Genomic DNA, 21,230 nt, shown 5'->3' with positions numbered 1-21,230 from the left:
TCCTCCTCCCCACTGCTATTCTCCCCAGCCCCAGGGCTCCCAAGTACTGTACATATTTGCAACACCCTTCTGAAGCCCATCCAGGGTGGTAGGGAGTCACAGAACAGAAGTCAGATAGGCAGGGTACAAATAATAAAATTATTATTATTATTAAGCAGCAAGGAGGGAATGGAAATGGGATGGCACCCAGGGCTGGATTTAGGTTTGGTGAGGCCCTAAGCTACTGAAGGTAATGGTGTCCTTTATATGTCCAGCTGTCCTTTGTCAACAACTAATTGTTGCTGGTTTTTGTGTTGAATATATGCTATATGGTAATGTATGGGCCTAATAAGTATCTAAAGCCATTCACACATAACAAAATATGTATTTTATCAAAGTAATTGTTCAAAAGTCCACGCAGAATGCAACGTCCATGCAGACTGTAGGACCCTATATATAGAAATGAGCAAACCAGTGATATTTTAGGGAGCAGGCTAGCAGCCAGGGCCCATTACTTACAACATAAGAGCCTACACAACACAAAACACTGTTACTGTATGTAGGTGTTTTTTTATCTTATATTTTGGAAATGTACAGCCAGTGTTTTTTTTTCTTTAATTTTTTGGGGGGCCCCCAAGAGAGTAGTTTTTTCTTTTTTGAATAAGAAAAACAGCTTCAGAATTTTGTTACACACACTTTTGGGCAACATGCAACTTGATCTATGTCTTAATTTGTGTTGAAATGCCTGTTTCATTTTTTTTTCCAAAGCATGTTGATGCAAGGCAAGCCTCTGTGGGAGTAATTCAATGTCCCACTATAATGATCGTTCCATCAGGCCAGGAATTTCAGCTTGCCAGACAAATTGATCTCCCCTCCCCTCTCCTCCTCATGCTCACTAGTCTGTGACACATGCCTTTGTGCCTGTTGGATCACTGTAACACACTCTTCGTGGAGCTGCCTTTCAAAAGGGCTCAGAAACTTCAACTGGCTCAAGAGCTGCAGCCACATTGTTGACCAGGGCTAGTTATAGTAAGACTTCTTGATTAGAACAGCTGCACTGGCTACCAGTGCACAATTCAAAGTGATGTTTTTGACCTATAAAGCCCTATATGGGTTAGGTCCAAGCTACCTGAAAGACCATATTCCCTCATGCAAACCTTTCCCAGGCTTTTGTAACTTCAGGAGAGGGCCTTCTTGGTGGCTGCTCCCAGACTTGGGAACTCCCTTCCTAGAGAAGTTAGACTAGCTCCCTCCTTGTTGTCCTTCCATTAGCAGTTGAAGACTTTCGTATGTACATATTTTAGCTGTTTTTATTTTTATCCGGAAGCTGTCTTGAGCCCCTGAAAGGGAAAAAGTTGGGGCATGAATAAATATATCATCATGTCCTGACCTTCCAGAACCAATTTGGGGGATCACTGAGGGAGGAGGGGGAAATCCCTGTTGTCCTAATGGAACTCGTTGCACTGGCTCCCACCAGGGAAACTGGGTGGTTGCATCTGGACCAGTAGTCTGGGAAAGTAGCAGTAGAATGGCGAAATGCGGCTGGTGCCAGTTGTCTGTTCCTGGTGCAACAGTGGCTTGGTATTATAGCTGTACTCCAATACAGCCTAATGGCAAGTTCAAAACATTAAGTACCTTGTGTTGGGTACACAGGTGACCATCAACATTGCCAGATGTAGCAAAGAAAGATTGAATATTGCAGTGTGGCAAGGATTGAGGAATGGGGAAAGAGGGGGAGGGTGATGGGAGCCAGTGTGGCATAGTGGTTACAGTGTCAGGCTAAGACCTGAGAGAACAGGGTTCAAATCCCCACTTGGCCATGAAGCTCACTGGGTGACCTTGAACCAATCACTGCCTCTCAGCCTATCCTACCTCACAGGGTTGTTGGAGGGATAAAATGGGGGGACGGACCTTGAACTCGTTGAAGGAAAAGGTGGAATATAAATGCCATAAATACATAAATCCAAAGACAACTTGCAACCTCTCTCCTGCGTGTATCCCAAGTGCATCTCACATGCCACAAAGCCATCAACATAAACTCAGTTCTATGCCCCTAATATGTGCTGGTAGCCTTTCTAATGGTATTATAGCTGGAATGCATAGCAGAATAGATGTGGACCACTTGCTAAGCATGCCATGTCGCTATAGGTGCACTGGCAAACGCCACTGTGTTCCTTCAGAAAAATCCAGCAATAGGATCAAAGTGACAATAAACAGAAGCACTTTTATTTTTCTTGCTTTTCATCCTTCCTTCCTTCCTTCCTTCCTCCCTCACAAAAGGTATACTATACACATGCTTGCTACACATATGCATGCTATATGGAAACATCTTGTGTAAAATGAATGGGGATTGCACAAGAGGAGGGCTGTCGTTTTCTGCAAACTCCCATTTTAAGCAGGGTTGCAGGGTTTAGTTGATTGATTGGCCATATTTATTAATTTTGAATAAACATTTTAGGTTATTTTTAATTTACGTACCTATATAATCTCCATTGGTGGGTGCCATCTAAGGAGAGACATTTGTACGGATCTTTCATACTCTGAAATATTCACGCATCACCTTAATCCAAAGAGAATACTTTCATCTTCAGAATCCATGTGCAGATTTATGCAAGTTCAATAAATTAATTAATCCATCAAAACTTATTCAATTAATTAAGATATATTTAATTGGATGCCAGCCCTTATGTCAAGGGATTTATTCAAGAGACATTCCTGATGGCTTGCATTCTGTGCCTGCAATGATTTAAGTTGATCCACATGTACACGCACGTGTGGACATGATGTCAATCACAGCCTACAAGAACAAGTCATTCATTTTGAATCGCTTCCTGCTTCAACATAAAGAATCATTGCTCCACATATTCATTCCTGGCAGCTTGAGACAGAAAGAAAGAATCAAGACTCTAGTTACATAACCAGGATAAGTCAGGTCAGATCTCCAGAGCCTTCTCTCTCCTTCTCTCTTCCCAGTGAGCTGCAAGTGCTGTGATATCCCCAAACTCTGAAGACAGAAATACCAACAGGGTCTGTTTTTCTCCATCTCCTATTCCTCAAATGTCCACCTAATAAGAACAATAACAAGTGTTTGGTTTTTGTGGTTTTAGGGAACAGAAGCAACTTTACGTGTGTATGAATGTGAATGGGTAGGGGAAAGGCTAAAGTGAGTGTACAAGTTGTGTATTTACTTGAGACAATACTTGATTTTTTTCAGGAGTTTCGGAATCTATTGTTCAGTGCCAATAATTTTTAACACAACAGGGAGCAACTGTTCAACTCTATAGAGTGAGATCACATCTTAGGCAAGGGTTACCGGTAGGTTCTGAGCAGAGTGCATGCAACATTTTAGGAGTAGACATGGAACCACAAATCTGCCATTTTAGACCACCTGTTTGTGTCCAAGCACCCATAACTGTCACTGAATTTGCTTGGAGGAAGAATCACTTGTTTTCCTTGCAGAACATCTGCATTTTAAATTTAGGCTTATTTTCTAAATGTTGCAGTCCTTGCAAAAATAAACCAACAGCAAATACATTGTGCCCAAGAAATACACCCAAAGATGTTGGTCCCTTGTTGGTGATGAAATCGTCACCAAGTGGGAAAATGTTGTGATCTGTCATTAATTTCTTAGCACAGCCCCTTAACTGATCTAACTGGATTCTTGCTTTCTTCCTTCTCATGCATTTAACACAAGCCCCCCCCCCGCCCCAGTTTGTTATTGGCTTCTATTTTCATCCAGCTATTCCTTTTGTTTCCTTAATTTATTTTTATCCACATGCTGTTAAAGAATTTTCTCTTGTACATCTGCTTTGATGTCAGCTTTTTATATTTCCAATTAAATTGTTCTTTGTTATTTAATCATTTCCAGACTTGTTTAGCCACTTTTCTTTGCCACAATATGGTGCTCTACAGCATATGTAAAAATGGCCACAATCCAGCTTGCTGTGAGAGGGACAGGATATGGAGGCCGTGGATGTGAAGCAGCCATATTCTGCAAGCTACTATAAAAGAAATGTGTGGCGATGAGTGAGGCTTGTCTATTCCTCCTCTTTTCTGCCACCTTCAGTTCCTGCTCAGCACTGTCAATCACAAGCTCAGCCCAAGCCCTCCGCTTCTTTCCATGTGGCACAGAAGAACACAGTGCCCATTCTTAGAATGGACTCTAGCTTTTGGAATAAGTATCCTGAGATGGGTACCTAGATGACCCCATGTGGCAAATGTAATGCTCATGGGGCAAGACACAATTTACTTTGAACAAGAGGACACTGCTGAATGAACTGGTGTAGATGATCAGTGAGTTTTCTCCCAGGGGTGAGAGATGTGGGGTTTTTTTGTGGGACCAGGAGGTGGAGACTGAGCTGTTTGTCGCACATAGAAAGCTAAAGGGAATTACATTTATATCCTGTTGGAGACTTTAAGTGAATGAGCCTTTGATGTTTGGGCAGGTGTTGGGTCATTTATCAGTATTGCTGAAGTATAGATGGGGGCAGAGTTGGCAAATTAATTTGTTGCAGGGTCAGATTCTTCTGTTCTCACTCTCTCTCAGGTTTGTTGGTTTGCTGTTATCGTTGCTAGTATTTACCTGTTTTATTTACAGGGCTGCCTGTAAATAAGTCCATGCCTCATGCCCAAAACTTGTAAGGAATGACATATCATTGTCCAGGATAGGCTGTAGATCCTTGATGATATGTTGGAATGGAGTTGCAGGAGACAGCCAGTAGTGTGGTTCCCCACCCCCTCTTTGTTTTATGTTTCTGTCCCATGATAGATTATTCCTAGGTTCCAGCCTGACCTTATTAAGCTGTTTTGTCACTTTATTGGGTGAGTACTATAGTTTAATAAAAGCTCCAATGTCAGTCTTCAGTCCAATGAGCTGGCTTTCACAGGCAACACTGTTATAGGATCGTGCTTAATCCAGTTAAGTGCTGGCTGGTATTGTAACTAGGCAGTGTTTTCCTCAGGAATTGAAACTGTTTGCAGAGGAGATGTTGGCTTTTCAAGGTGGTGAGACCCTCCACCCTTAATGAACGTGGACTCAGGGTATGGGGCACCATAGTAAGAAATGCTTCACAGTCATGGCCGTTTTGTTAGATTTAACATCTGTCTTCTTCCCATTGATGGCTATGTCTTGGCTCAGATTCCTGTTTCAGTTCTCTGGGAGTGAAAAACATTCTCCTGCATGTATCCCCCAGAGGGTTACATTTGCAGGGTTACATCTGGGAACTATTTATAAATACCTATGTTCCTAGTGCTTTCTTGAAGATGAGCATATTGCTTCCTCAGAGCTCCTCAGACGTTGCTTTGGGACATGATCATCACCTGCTATCACTTCGACACTGGCAAAAATACATTATATTAAGGTGTCAAATTCAATTTTGGTTCGGCATTTTCAAGAAAAAGCTAAATGTCACTGTTTTCAGCTATAAAAGACTGCATCTAAGTAGTTGAACTTGGGTAGGGGGAGGTTGTGCAGAAAATTTGGGGGGAGGGGAGGGGGAAGCAAACTTGCTACGGAGATAGTGTCTTCAGCAAGATAATGTGACAAGGGTAACATATAGACTAGGGCTCAGTCCTGGGGATTAATTCATATGAGGAGTAATTATCTCTTCACAAACATTCATGTTTTCTGCCTGTAATGCCAGAGTGAAGTGGGAAGCTGCCACACAGAGGTAGCTCTCACACCACCTGTATATGAATTGGCCTTATATGATGAGACTTTCATTATGAGCAATGGGAAGCTCTATGGCTGTTCCCCATTTACCTAGCACAGAGTGCTACCTCAGCCGTTTGTACCACTGAAGATCAAGCCAATTTAAACCGGTGTGGGCTGCTGGTCTTCACTGTGATACTGTGACTTTTGCCTGCTATAAGCACTGCCATCATGTTTTATTTACAAAGCTCCTTAGATGACTAAGTACCACACTATATAAAAAATTAAAAGATAAATCCACGCCCACAGGCTCACAATCTAAAACCGACTGATAAAATAGGGAAAGTAAGGGAGTGAGTGCAAAAAAAGAGAGGCAGGAGAAGGCAGGTGTCGTCTGTAAACATACATCGAAAGGAAACAAATTCTCATTGCGGTACCTACTGAATTGCTCCATCTGTCTTACCTCTTAGTAAGTGGCCACTATATAAACCAAACTCTGAACACTTCTTTGTTTCCTTAAAAAACAGCATCAGCCTTGAATCCAAGAGTCCCACGTTAGCATGTGTTCCTTTCCCCAGTATGGAGGCTGCTGTTTCTCCCTTATTTTTACAGCTGCTCAAATTATTACATCCTATAGGTAGGAGGAGTGAAAAGGAAATGGCAGTAAATCTCATTTAATGTGTGGACACTTGAAAGCTTCGGCTGTATGTTCAAATCCTGACCTTTTCCTGGCTTGCAAAAAAAAAAAAACCCTGAACAGAACAGTAGCACTAGAATTATGCCTTTTATTGTTTCATCTCTTCTAAAAGTAACAGATGCAGCAGTGCAATAAGGTGATTTTTTTTTTCTTACGGGTTTGCTGAACCCCACAGAACAGCAGGCTGCTGCACAAACTCTGCATCATGAGTGTGATGCATCTCAGCTGTGGAGCTGCCACCAGGAATCTTGCACTCTTCCTTTTCAAGCCTCTTTCTTGCTTATCTCCTTCCTTCCTGTTTCTATTCTGTCCTTTCAAAAAGCATCTGTCAGTTTCTATTTTGGGGTATGGCACAGCTTGTGTTTGCTCTGGGGGTCTCCAGCGAATTGCTGCATAGTGTAACTAAATCAGTTAAGTGTCTCTAAAGAGGTTAGGATAGAACTGCCAGTTTTCCATGTGTCACAGTCCCAGCTTTCTCGCTATATTGAGGAGAAAACTGTAACAGGCACCCAGCTGTTCAGGCATGCCCCAAACATTCCCCCAGTAATTATGATCTCGAAAACAGCCACTCAGAATGGTACACTGTTAGGCAAAAGCAGACGTGAAGCCTTTTACTTCTCCTTTTTCCACAAAGTTGACATTTGTTTTGTTCTGTTTTCCTGCTTTCCTCCCTGTGTTAGCAAAGTGGAGCAAAATTGCTGTGGCCAAGGTGGGCGCAGTTAGGGTCGCTCCTTGGGACCAATACAGATTACCTCTTTCCTGAATTGTCTTTCGGCTCTGTCTTCCTGAATTGCATGGATACATACTGCATCGGCCAGATGCACACATTCAACATAGGAAGCTGCCTTAAACTGAGTCGGGACAATGGATCATTGAGCTCGGCATTGTCTACTCTAACTGGCAGCAGCGGCTGTCTAGGGTTTCTGGCAGCGGAACTTCCCAGCCTTACCTGGCGATGCCTTCCAAGCCCCATGCTTGACTCTTGTATACTTAGCACTGAAACCACATGGGGGGGGCAAGTATCTGTACCGTCTGTACCATCTAGCCATGGAAATGTGACAACCTTTACCATGCTTCTTCCTGGTTAAAATCTTACCATGTGTCATGCTACTACCACAATGACTCAGAAATCCAGGAAAGTAGAGGGCAATGGCAATCCTCACTGGTCAGCTACAACAGGGAAACCTTTTTCAGTTCAAGGGTCTGAAAGGGTATGCCAGGGCTGCATGCAAGTGGTGGGCAAGGCAAGAGGCAAAAATTGGCACAGCAATGGATACAACTCTTACCTTTGTACAGAAACAGGTAGGTAGCCGTGTTGGTCTGCCATAGTCAAAAAAAAAAAATTCCTTCCAGTAGCACCTTAGAGACCAACTAAGTTTGTTCTTGGTATGAGCTTGGTATGAGAAGTGTGCATGCACACGAAAGCTCATACCAAGAACAAACTTAGTTGGCCTCTAAGGTGCTACTGGAAGGAATCTTTTTATTTTTTATTTTGTTTTGACTTTGTACAGAAGGCATGCAAGTCAGACGTTTCTACAGACATTGAGCCCACACAATTAGATGTCACCCAGGTACTATAATTTAAACATGAAGCTTTAATATATGAGGTGTGCAGCTTCTGACAGGCCAAATGGCATGGCTCCATACTGATAATGCCACCCCTGTTATGTGAACCAAAGGTACTGCATTTGAAGGCCTGGGCAAACTCGCTGTGGCATCTGGTTCTTGCCTGGGCCCCCTTGTGAGGCACTGCTTCTCTCCCTGCTACACACCGGCCTCTGCAGGTCACGTGAGTCACCCCAGCCATCCAGAAGAAGTGCTAGTGACCAACTTCTAGCTGCTGGTGGGCACCTTCAGGGTACCTGCACTCTCTTCCTAGGGTTATCTTTAAACTGGAGTGGAAATGGACAACATTTCAAATAGAGGGCTGCCCTCTGCAAAGTGAGGCATGCGGCTGCCCTTTTCCTCCCCAGATAACCACAACTGTCTCCCTTATTCTGTTGACTTAAATATCTGAGTTTTGATCTGACATAGGACTAGATGTTTCTTTCTTCTCATCTATTTGGAGTGGCCTAAATGAATCTTGGGGAACAAGAATTATATTTTGGCTAGTGAAATAAAAACAGGATGCGCGGTATCGCCACAAGAAAACAAACATACTGATAAAATGATGTGATTACATACATGCTGAACCTTTTCCGATCGGCCTTCACGGGCATTTAAAGAGGAAGAGGAAGCAGTGAAGTCATTTTAACAATTTAGCGGAGTCTTTCAGAATTAGTTAGCTCCCTGCTGAAGAGACTCTTACCATTTTCACATGCTCCTCTGGGCAAGCTCCAGAGGACCTGCACTCGGTTTGTGTGGAATAAGGCCACTCAGGAAGAAATTCAATTACTGAGCTAATTATCACCCTGGCTGAGTGGTAAGAACAAAATTTAAAGTAAGAAGCCACTGGAGAAAAGCTCCCATTGCCCAGTAGTCTCAAAAGTTCATTTTTAAAAGAGATCCTAGCTGACAGCTGAAAGCCCAAGGGTGAATGTGCAGCTGAGTCTGGGATACAGGATATTAGAATTTTAATACTGTACAGATTCTTGGAGCTTTTATCAAGTTGCAGCAATTCAGCTGCCATAATTGTGTGGAGATTTTAAAGTCCAAAATAGACTTTGCGGATGTCCCTTGGCTAAATTACTTCTGATTTCCACAACTTTAGGAGTGGAATAGTTTCTCTGTACTTTTGTTTTGCAATAGCTGTGTCATTTTAAACAGTTTTGAGAAGGCTGGGGTTGTGGTGCTTAATTAAAGAGGCAGACAAGAGCAACATTCTAGGGTTACCTCATGTGTTGTTCTAAAACTTTACAAAGCAGTTGTGTGAAACTCTTTAGGCCAACACAGATGAATCTGTCAGGAGGAAAAACATGCTGTTTCTAATGGGTTTCTGGTGGTATCTCTTTTGTTTCAGGAAAGCTACCCTATATATTGGATTTCCAATGATGTTGGAAGCAAAACTCTCAAATCTTTATAGACAGAAACTTCTGATTGGCCACACCAACATTTTAACCATCTACTCTCTCTATATAAGTGTAAAAGTTTATAAAGTAGTACAGATCTCTAGATAATCCAGTATTGTTTATTTGGCAGCACATTCAAAATGCCCATGTCCTTTTCCTTCATGAATTGATGTGTTTTAAAATATGATTTGTTTGGAGCAGATAGATATTTATTGTTTGAATGTGGAAAGCTGGGAATACATTTATTTCAAACTAACCCACATTAAGTTATGAGGAATATTTTGAAGATGCAGGTGTCAACAGCATAATTGTGGTCAGTATGGGATCTAGTGTTTTAGATGGTCCATTGCATGAAATGGCTCACTTTCTGAAACTGCCACCTGAAAGAACAAGGAATTCAGTCAGCACAGAAAGCACTGTTGGTTGATGCTAGAAGAATTTGGGTTGTGTGCAAATGAAACACTGCACAATAATATTTTGTGTGGCCAAATGAAGCCAGATCAATAATCAAAGTATCTCACTTGTACAGAATAGAAATAGAAGACAGGGATAATCTGTAGGTATCTGTTTATTTCCAGCACAAAACGAGCAGACCATTCCAACACGAGACTGGCACTTCAGATTGAAAAGGGTGCAGGTAGGGGACAAATTTTATTTTGCTCAAATTTATAATGACTGATTATTCAAAATACTGGATATAATTGGGTTGGATCCAGGGAGACAACAGTAAATGAAATTCTGGCAGTGGTGCAAACTGTTGTGGAAGAGCTGTCAGAAGACTTTGCACAACATGGACTGGGCACAAAGCATCTTGAAATAATTGTGCAAAACCTTGTGCACTAAAGGAAGCATTCGGTCCTGTTTTGTCACATTAGAAACTTGTTCTAAGTTGGGAAAAGCCTTTCTTCCTCTGAAGGAGACTGTCCACTTGCAGAAGGGAACTCTGGATCCAACCCATTGTGTTTGTAGTTCAAAGCATAATAATATTCTAATGGAAAGGGTTATTTCAGATTCTGAAATATTCGTGCTTTAAATAAGACTTTTAATGACATTTGTTTTCATTATGTAACATTTTTTTAAAAAGTGTTATCAAGCTGCAAATAAGCCTATTCGAGGAAAACATTTTGGATGAGTATGTATAGTATCATAGCCATCTATCAATGTCATCTCTGTGCCTCACCCCTTCACACCAAAATCCATTTGTGCCTAATCTTGATGCCTAAGAGTACATCCTTATGAAGCTACAGGTGCTCTGTGAACTGCAGTAACTCTGAGCAGGGTTTCCCATACCTGGGTCTCTAGCTGTTATTGGACTACAACTCCCATCATCCCTAGCTAGCAGGACCAGTGGTCAGAGATGATGGGAACTGTAGTCCCAAAACAGATGGAGCCCCAAGTTTGGGAAATCCTGCTCTAGAGCAACCAGCACCTAGATAGGCACATTTCAAGCTATGGCTTGAACATGAGGGCAAATGCAAGAAGACAAGTCCCCCCAAAAGAGGTGTTTCGGATGGGTGAAACTTGCTGAACCCAGTGAAGAAGCTGTAACAACCCCCACATCTGCATGACTATTAAAGACACAGGTGCCTTGTCTTATGCTTCAGGTTATTATGGGCTGAATGAGAATCTGGCATAGATGATCCCTTCACCCCTGCTTCATCACTGCTGTTCCTCCCCCCTCAAGTGTGCCAATACAAAGGGAGGTGTTTTAAGAATCAGCACGGTTTTTGTGTGTGCCTCCTGCAGATTTTGTGCCTGATTCCTGTAGTCAGTTGTGGCTTTAGAATTCTTTTCTTCTTTCTATTTTTTTACTGTGGCTAAGTCAGCCCAGCAGCCCTGTAACCAGCCTTCAGTCAAATTGTGCTGTGAGGATGTGCTGGGAAAGCAGCTAATCCAGATACCTAACATTGCCTTGAACTCTTAATTCATGTTTGATCTTCATCAGCATATTCAAAAGGGAACTTTGCTGAAAGTTTTTGACATCTGCATTTCCAAGGACTTCAAGGACCTTGGGTAGCCTTTAAATAGAATATCTTGGTGAGCACTGATGCATGGGAGAAAATGGAAGCCCTGCCCGAGCCAAACCATGTTAATTAGGCAAGAGAATTCAAGCTCACTGGCACTGTCAGTTAGACTGTGTGACACTGTTTTGGCACACATGGAAGATTTTGCTTCATTTCATTAATCATATTTAGTTTCTTGTTTTAATTTGCATTTTAGCGCTCTGCATGACACGAGTGCTTAGGTTTGCGAATTAGACTTCGCAATTCCCAAAGGACTGGTCAGTCCAAAGTGTGGAGAAGCAGATGAGGAGTTGGACTTGGGCCAGGGAAACCTAGGTTCAAAAATTCCTGCTTGTCTGAGGAATAAACTGGGTTGTTACAAGAATAACATGTCATAACTTGGGGGTCATATGCAAATAACTAACCCAACAATGCATTATTTGCCACCTGTTTCATCCGCCTCCATACTCTGGATGAGCCACACGCCTGTTGCTTTCATACCCCAAAGTCGCTTCTGCATTAACTCCCCAGTCCAACCAGTCATGATCAAAATAGGCCTACCCGATCCCTTTAAGGTGCTTCCTTCTGTCTGAGGGACATATGCCGAGGAATAGAAAAATATTGGCAAACTTAGTGTGGTGTGTGAACTCAGGTGTGGACATCAGGCCAGATTTCATATTTGGTGTTGGGTGTGGTGCAATCAATTTCATCCACTTGGGAAAAAACCACCCCAAAATGGAAATAGCTTCATTAGGACCCACCAAATATCACATAGTAGTCAACTGGTATTTTGGTTTTACAAAATGCTTCCTCGGCCTTGTCTACAATTTACTGCAGATGAGGTTTCAACAGTGCCTTCTAACAGTGACAGCTTTTTCTTCTCTCCTTCTGGCTCCTGTATTCCCCCACCTATTTTTAATGTTGAGCCTGAGGAAGATTTCTCTGATACTCATAACCTAGCTCACTGTTGTGCGATTTCTGGTTGGTCCCAATAAAACTGCACAGTACTGTTCCCATCTGAATTCTGTAATTTGACTTAGGGTTTTCTTCCAACTCATTAAGGCAGTGGTGCCTCTGGTTGGTTATCTGTGACTAACAAAACTGAAATAGTAGAACCTGAAAGCCAGAATACCTATTGCTTTATTCAATGCCTTTTAACTGAAGCATTTATAGTCTGGTGGGTCCATGAGGTGCATTACATTTACTTATTAACTTTATTTTTCACAAGATTAAATCAGGGTCAAGCTTTCTCAGCTAATGTTACTTAAAGCAGAGAATCTGGAAGCTGCAGTTGTTATAAAGAGTCATAATGACTGAGGTTCAAGATGCCAATGTGTCCAACACACTCTGCACAACACACTCTAGCAAGGGGATAATGAAATAAATGTAGACAGCCAGCACATAAGTAAGACTGGGAGTCTCTCTCTCTCTCTCTCTCTCTCTCTCTCTCTCTCTCTCTCTCTCTCTCTCTCTCTCCCTCCCTCCCCCCCCCCCCCACGTTCTGCAAGGCAGTGCTCCTCATACAAACTGCAAAGCACAATTATAAATGGGGCACTTTGGACTCCAGTGAAGCTGCCTTTTTCTCATCAGAGACACAACATTCAAAACTGAGCAACTGGGCTAAAATTATGGAGGGAAAGGCTCCTCATATTTACTTATCCTCTGCTCTTCCTTGAAAGAGCCCAGAGTGCCTTACATGTGGTTCCCAGGCAGTTTATGCGACAGACCTGCTTAGTTTCAGCAAAGAGAGCAATATCCTATGCCTTCAGACCATTTATTTATTTCATTTATATCCCACTTCTTTCTCTCCAAGGAGCTCCAGGTGGTGCACATGGTTTTTGCCTCTCCAGTTTATCCTCACAACAACCCTGTGAGGAAGGTTAGGCTGAGAGGCAGGGACTGGCCAAATGTCACCCAGCAAGCCACTTGGTTGAGTGGGCATTTGAACCCTGGTCTCCCAGGTCCTAGTATTCCGGAACCTAAGAAATATCCGGCGGTAGCAGCACATGTATGGTGACAATGATGGAGCTTTATTAAAGTTTTACCATATACAAACTGCAAATGCATTTTGGCGTTATTTCACTTTAATAATACAAACATAAACGATAAAAATGAGACATCAAAAGCAATTACACATACATTCATAGACATAGTGTACTACATATGCAATAAGAAATATTGTATATATCACCTCTATAAAAAAAAACCTGTCATACAGGAAGAGGTTTCATATCTAAATATCTGGCAATTCAGCTCCTCTTTTCTGTTTCATAGCATTCAAACCTCTGTTGAAGACCCCACTGTACGATGAATATAAATCATTACATATTGCAATCTTAGACGCTATTATGATCTATAATTTTGTGGCTCATATAACAGCCGTGCATCCAAGCATTTCAAGAGAGGGCAGCCATGATCACGATTGTTTGCATATTCAGTAAAACTAAGCCAAATGTCTGCAAATGTATCTCTCATGCCCTGACTTCTCACTATTTTCACCCCCCCCCCAAGACTATTTGCCAAAGTTTCTGACATTGTTGTTGTTACTATAATGATTCAAATTTCTATCTGGCCCTTCCTTCTAAAGGAGCTTAGGACAGCAATCAACCAAGCAATAAAACAATACAAAATAAAACAAAAGTATATTTGAAAAAAATTACAACCCAAAACAAACTTTAAAAGGTGTTCAGTGATACATGTGGTAAAGTGGGCCCACATTTAATGATGCCGTGTGCTTCCAAGATGATCACCCTCAACTCCAAGGATGAGCTTCTATTTGAGTAAGCAGTCAGAAAAAACAGGACTCCTTTCCGAGTCTTCTGCTGGGTGATTTGTTCCTCATCCCTTTTACATTCTTTTGTGTTGTTGTGATTTTAGGAAATGACGATAACAACCTCAACTCCATCTTTTATGAGCACCTGACAAGATCTCTGCAGGAGTCTCTTTGTGGAGATTTGATACTTGGGCGCTGGGGAAACTACAGCTCTGGGGACTGTTTTATTTTGACATCAGATTACTTGAATGCCTTTGTTCACTTGATTGAAATCGGAAATGGTCTTGTCACTTTCCAACTCAGAGGGCTAGAATTTCGAGGTAAGCACCTATGTAGCTCAAAGAATAAAGAGCTAGAAAGAGGAGAAAATTCATTTGCTATGTGCCCTTCTCATTAGTAAGCCATGTGCAAATCTGAGTAGTGGCGTAAAATTCTCTATCTGGGTTGTTGCTACGTCATCCCTTAGGAAGAAAAGATGGTGGCCCCACACACCATTGGTTTAGTACCACCTGGTATTTGTTCTGGCTATGCCCACTGCCAACATGTGACACACACACACACACAGGCAACAGATTATCCCTATTTCATCTCCAGCCCTTAACTGCTTCCTTTATAAATTTACCTGCTGCACTACTCAGTCATAGAAAAGCTGCTCATGACAAGAGATCTTAGCAAGATGTTCCCAGTTCTCTGCTTGTTGGAAGAGTAATTTGTGGTATAGCAGTCAATCTTTTTTTTTTTTTTTATAAGAATTTATTGGCATTTTTCTATAACAACATATACCCACACCCACACCTACAATTAAACAAATGCAAAACAAATAAAACAAATACAAACAATGTCAAGTTTTCTTATTGCATCTTTCTAGAAAAAAAAAAATTTCTATTTCCATATCTTGACTATTGACTTCCCCTGCCTTTTCACCTTCGAGTTTATATCCTTAATCTATTTTATAACCATTTCTCCTAAAAAAGAAAAAAGAAATTAAATTCAGTTGTGTAATTACAATCAATTATATCTTCAACATTTTACTAAAAATACATCATCATAATAATACCTCGTCATAATTCTTCTTCATTTATTCTTATCGATTTCTTATCTTAATCTACATCTTGATCTCAATCCTCTTAATCCATAAACTTAATCCACTTAAATTCACTTTACTTATACTCCCCCTCACAGATCTTCACAACTCATTCAATCAAATCTATCTCTCCTATCCTTAAGATTGCTGCTAATAACATGATAACTTGAAATATCTCCTTTCATGTTCAAATAAAAAATATAACAGAAGATTGTTGACAGTATTCACCCTCCGATTTCAGTTTACCATATCAGGCTACCTTAAGTTTTACTTAATGCTTCACCCCACACCCCCTCTGTCCATTATTCTTCTCCTGGTGGCTTCAGCACTAAACTTCCATGTAGCTTCCCTCTCCAAACGTCCACAGATCCAGGCACAGTCCAAATCTCTCCTTGCCACGAAATCAGAGGTATCCATCTCATCATCTCTCAGCTTCTTCGGTTCTTTGTAACATTTCTTTTCTTCTTGTAAATACCTTAATTCTCTGTCCCTGGCCCCCGAGCTCACACCTCGGGGACTGGATATAGGAAATCTTGACGTCGCCTTGGGGCTGCCACCCCCAGAAAGCGAATTTCTTCTCCGAAGTAGCTCACTCATTTCTCTCCAACTTTGCATCAACCCTCTCAGCTCCTTGGCTAGGCATTCTTCCAAAATGTCAAAAGTTTTAAAAGCCTCCTCTGTGGGCAATTGGTTCCATTTCAGACCCCCACACAAGACTTTGACTTTTCTGCAAAGCAGTTCCACCTTCAAGGCAGTGAGTCTCTGTTCATCCGTTAGTCCAGAGTTCAATACCAGTTCAAGGACGAGACCCAACATACTGGCAGAGGAGGAGGAAGTGGGTGTCATATTTCTACTCCCCTCTTTGTTCGTCGCCATTTTCCTGAGCTGGAGCGCAAATACCGCAACTTTAAATGGAGATATTTTCCTCTAGTTAACTTCCCGAAAAAAAAAGTTTGCCAGTCTCATGTGTCAATTTTAAATACATTGTAACCAGTTCTGTAGCAGCAATCACTCAAATTGGTTAGATTCTTGAGCTCGAAGGGAGGGAGGCAGGCTGCCCTTCTCCTTCCCCCCGGATCGTCCCAAAAGCACGATTTCTACTCAAATTCTTTACTCACGACCACCGGGTTCCTTTAGCTCCATTCTTCACAGGTAGAACTTAGACGCTCACCGCGGGCTCTGTCGCCGCATTTGCATCCCGGTTGGGGCATGTCCCCGAAGCCCGGCTCCGGTTGTCCCTTCACCCCCACTCCCCCTTTACAGGGGGAGCGAGGGAAGGGTTCGGAGCCTCCGCGGGCGCTGCCGGGGAGCCCAGGGTGCGGGACGCTCTTCCCGCACCCCAACCGGAGCCCCGCTTTGCGGTAGCGGGGCTCCTGACCCCCGGGATGGACAGGGCGCTTCGGACCCGAAGCAGCCCTCGACCACCCGGCGATTGCGTCGCCGCCGGAAGTCAGCAGTCAATCTTAATTGGTTAGAAAGAAAACACTGTGAAGCCTAATGCTTTTTTGGTTCATGGAGGTCTGGGAAATTATATTTTGGTCTTGATGCACATGATACCTGCTGATTTAGCCCCAAAAGCATAATTTGGAATTTAAATAAAAAAGCCAAACAACAGACTTTTGCTCAGTCAGTTAGCTTGCTAGCCTAAGTGCAGTTATGCATTGCTATCATAGAAGAATTAGAGACAGAATGTGAAACTATTTGTTAGTAAGTTGAATAAAACAATGTGGGCTTTCTTCTCACCAAGTGCGCAATAGACTAGTGTTAGTTAGTTAGTTAGTTAGTTAGTTAGTTAGTTCTTTTGTTTTAAAGGCCATGGGGTTGTATCCAATGCCATCTGTGCATCAGTGGAACAGACCTCCACTTGTGCACTGGGGATTTAGGGACTCTCCAGAAGATTTTAATGGTGCAGGGGGAAGATTCAGGAAAGAGGAATTACTGCTGGAGTTCCATTGTGTGTGTGCCTGCTCACGCAAAATAGGATTCCACTCCTATTTGGCCCACTGGTATTATTATTATTGTTATTATTTTATTATTTGTACCCTGCCCATCTGGCTAGGTCCCCCAAGCCACTCTGGGTGGCTTCCAACAAATATTAAAATACATTAATATTTTATATTAATATTATGTACATGGTACATAAGACTTCAGCAAAGCTCATGTTCCAGGCAGGCATTTCTGGGCCCTAGGAGACCGAGCATCAGCCCCAGCAAACCAGAAGCAGGTACATGGCTGGGGACAAGGTCTTAAGTTCCTTCTCCCTTTTCTGAACTCATTCATAGGCTCTTCAACCCTGTCTAGCACACCTGCCTCTTGGCATTTCTGATTTCATTCCAGGCAGGCAAAAGCACTCACAGAGCAGAGCAGGTAAGAAGCGTGGCATGAAGAAAGTGGGCATGGCCCAGAGATGTGCCAAGGGGTCGCATTCAGCCCCTAAGCCTGAGGTTCCTGTTGCAAGCACTGTGCTGTACTGACTCTCATATGTGACCAAAACAGCTGCAGTACCCTATGGCTTGCTGCTAATTGAATTCCATTGATTACTTAGGTAGAGGAAGTGTACGGTTAGCATGTAATTTATAACAAATCTTGACTTTTATGGGCAAAGCACTCTTACATTTTTTGGGGGGGTGGGTCTTGTTGCTGAACATGTCCCACCTGGGTATAACAGGTCTGTAAAAGCACAAAGAGCACTCTGGGTTTATCGTTTAGATATTCCTTCCGAAAGCGAAGACTCTGGCATGTACTTCTAAATCCCTATCATTCTACATTTAAGGTAAAGCATTTAGATATAATTAGGCTCCATATAATTTATGCCAGCCTGCCTAAAGCATAGAATTCAGCATATTTTACTTTATAAGGTGAAATCAACAGTCTGCACTCACTGCTTGCTCGCTCTCGAGCACAGATTAATTGGCACATTTTATTCCATGCTGGAGCTCTCCCCTCCACCCCACTCCCCTTCCCACTTGTCATTTATTAAGTATTTGAAGGAGCACCAAGTATTAGCCACAAACAGTTTCATTCGCATTGATCTCACCAGTAACTGCCATTGTGTCCTTCTGCTTTTCAATTATTACTACACTCCAAGGGACATATTGCCAACAAAGGGAGGTGGAGGCTATAACAGAAGGAGATGAGGACAATGAAGGCTGCTGCTGCTGCAAACCTGGACGCCTGCCTCACTTGCTGTCATGCAACGCAGCTTTTAACCTTCGGTGGCTGACCTGGGAAATAACGCGGACTCAGTATATCCTGGAAGGCTATAGCATTATTGACAACAAAGCTGCCACAATGCTCCAAGTGTTTGATCTGCGAAGAATACTCATCAGATATTACATCAAGGTAAAGCAGTGTCTGTCAGTACCTCTGGGAAGAATGACCTGCAATCTGGCTGCCCGAACCCTTGTGTGAACCAGAAGCAAATAAGTTTTGGGTTCACTGGCCACTGCATAACTGCGACATCATGAATCACAACACTGTGCTCAGGGCCTGCCCACCCATGAGGCAAAGTAAGGCCATTTCCTCAGGTGGCAGGATCCACAGGGGCAGCAGGTCCCAGTGTAGAACTTTATCCACCCCACCCCCCTTGTACCTGAAGTAGATCTTCACAGGGAGATGGCGTAGGAGGGGAGTGCCATTTTGTGGTTTGCCTCAGGTGGCAAAATGTCTTGGGCTGGCCCTGACTGTGCTACAACCTGTATAACCAAAAAACAAACCAACACAACACCAGAATATAAAAAACCTAAGTACAGCCCTGCTGGATCAGACCAAAGGCCCATCTAGTCCAGAATTCTGTTCTCACAGGGGTCAACCAGATGTCTGGGGGAAGTCCACAAGCAGTCCTGAAGGGAACAGCACTCTCCCCGCATGTGATTCCAGCAAACAAGTATTCACAGGTGCACTGCCTCTGATGTGGAGGCAGAACATAGCCATTGATAGCTGTACCCTCCATGAACTGGTCTAATTAACAGACCCATCCCCTCGCTCCCATACCGGTGCAACACTGTGATGAGAACAAAACATGGGTATTTCCCCCCAAAACTGTGTCTAGTGAATGCAAAGGGCTTTCACTAAAACAGCACCCACACAGCAATGACCAGGCATTGTCACTGACCTGCCTTGCCAACACTTGCATCAAGGTCAAAGGCCGGGCAATGGGCAGCAAACACAGCAAATGCCAGGCTACCACATTAAGCTATTGATGAATGGTATGTTGACAGGCTTCTACAACAGCCGTTTCCAATAGGATCAGGCAACTAGTCACAGGTTTAGCAAAAGTAATAATTGCAGATTAAGTCATCCCATTTTAGCTTTCAGTCATCATCTTTAAGAAAAGTGCTTGTGTTCTTTTCCTCTTAACCATGGAGAGTGTGGATGGAATTTATTGAATACTTTGATCAGTTGGTGATATTGACTAACAAAGATGGACATCCAGCTGTGTTGGGGATGCGTTTCTTTATTTCATAAAATAAATACTTGAGATAAATTACCCTTGTTGCAATGACTGCCAGAGAATGCATTGCTTCTTTCTCTGCGCCTGATGAATATTGAATTTAGTAAATGGGAGGCTGAGACTAAAATGAGGGATGTTTACAGTAATATCCTATGCGCACTGGGGCATTGGCCAATGTGGGGAACAGGATGCTGGACGAGGTATTTGATCTGATCCAGCAGAGCAGTTCTTATGATCTTAAGGAAAGAGGTCTGAGAATAGCAGATACCAGACACTGAATGTAAGTAATAGCATGCGGTCTGAATATAATATGCACAATTCACTCAATAACTGACATTAGGCAACTGCATTACTGTACCCTTTTAAGATGCCTACTGAACTTTTCTTTTTCAGCTGGCCTATTCAAACACATGATTTGGTTGCATCTGTTTTTAAATGTGCTTTTAAAAAAATTGTGATGTTTAATTGTTTAATTTAATTTTTTGTGGTGTTTAATTTCGAACTGCCCACCTAGCAGTTCGAAAGCAGGTCAAAGTGCAAGTAGATAAATAGGTACCACTCTGGCGGGAAGGTAAACGGTGTTTCCGTGCACTGCTCTGGTTCACCAGAAGCGGCTTAGTCATGCTGGCCACATGACCCGGAAGCTGTACGCCGGCTCCCTCGGCCAGTAACGCGAGATGAGCGCCACAACCCCAGAGTTGGACACAACTGGACCTAATGGTCAGGGGTCCCTTTACCTTTACCTAATTGTTTTTAGATATTTGAACAGTTTTTAAATGTTTTGAATTTTGTTTTATCTTTATTGTATTTTTATTACCGATATGTGTACTGGGTTCCTTTGGGAGGAAGGGTGGGGTATAAATTAAATAAATAAACAAAGAATGGGAAGTAGCCATTTCTGCACCACCACTCTTCCCCAAATCATATTAAATGCCTTTGCACGTGCATTCCTGAGCAATACTCGTTTTTCCATGCAAGGCACTGGTACATACAAACCAAAGAGCAGGTCCTGTGCTCTACTTTATGTGAGAGTTTTTATTGGCCATCAACCTCTAAACCAGCCCTAAATTAGACTCTTACCTCAGTCATTCTTCAAAAATGAGCCCATGAAGAAACCAAACATTCTGATCCAGAGATCAACGAAGATTATAACATGTCTCATTCTGGTTTTAATAAGCCACACAGAGAACTTTTTGTTATGGTGGACAAGGAGTACAAATGTTTTTAATAAATAACACTGATGCTGAGCTTTGCAAGGTGTTGTCTCAGCAAAGGACCAGAGTCATCTGAAGGCTGCCAAGGCATTATCTTCCAGTGGCTCTAGCCTATTGAGAGAGCTGTCTAAAACTGTTAAAGGGTCCATAGCTTATGCTACAGTGCAGTAATCCTCCTCAGACTATGAGGATGCAGGGAGAGCCAGGTCTTCAGGCTGGGATGCTGCAGAAGGGTCTTCTGAGGGCTCCCACCCTCCCTCCAAGGTGGGATGACTTGTGCATCATCTGAATCTGGGCCCTCTGCAGGATGACACTGGGAACCTGATGTAGGGTACATGACGGATACTGTAGTTAAGGATTAGACACCAG

The 21,230-nt window shown here is 42.6% G+C and overlaps 1 protein-coding gene across 2 annotated transcripts in view; it reads left to right on the top strand.

Annotated features, from left to right (window-relative positions):
- Window positions 1-21,230, top strand: part of PCNX2 (pecanex 2) — a 123,158-nt gene that overhangs the window by 73,030 nt on the left and 28,898 nt on the right. For both annotated transcript variants that reach the window (XM_033144290.1, XM_033144288.1), the window contains exons 24-26: window positions 9,913-9,971; window positions 14,215-14,430; window positions 18,283-18,536. In XM_033144290.1, the coding sequence (XP_033000181.1) occupies window positions 9,913-9,971; window positions 14,215-14,430; window positions 18,283-18,536 (529 nt within the window). The remainder of the gene's footprint in view (window positions 1-9,912; window positions 9,972-14,214; window positions 14,431-18,282; window positions 18,537-21,230) is intronic.

Source organism: Lacerta agilis, chromosome 3 (assembly GCF_009819535.1).
Source record: "Lacerta agilis isolate rLacAgi1 chromosome 3, rLacAgi1.pri, whole genome shotgun sequence".
In the NCBI taxonomy this organism is placed as follows: Eukaryota; Metazoa; Chordata; class Lepidosauria; order Squamata; family Lacertidae; genus Lacerta; species Lacerta agilis.
Note: the sequence above shows the minus strand (reverse complement) of the source record. Positions and strands in the feature narration are given on the sequence as shown.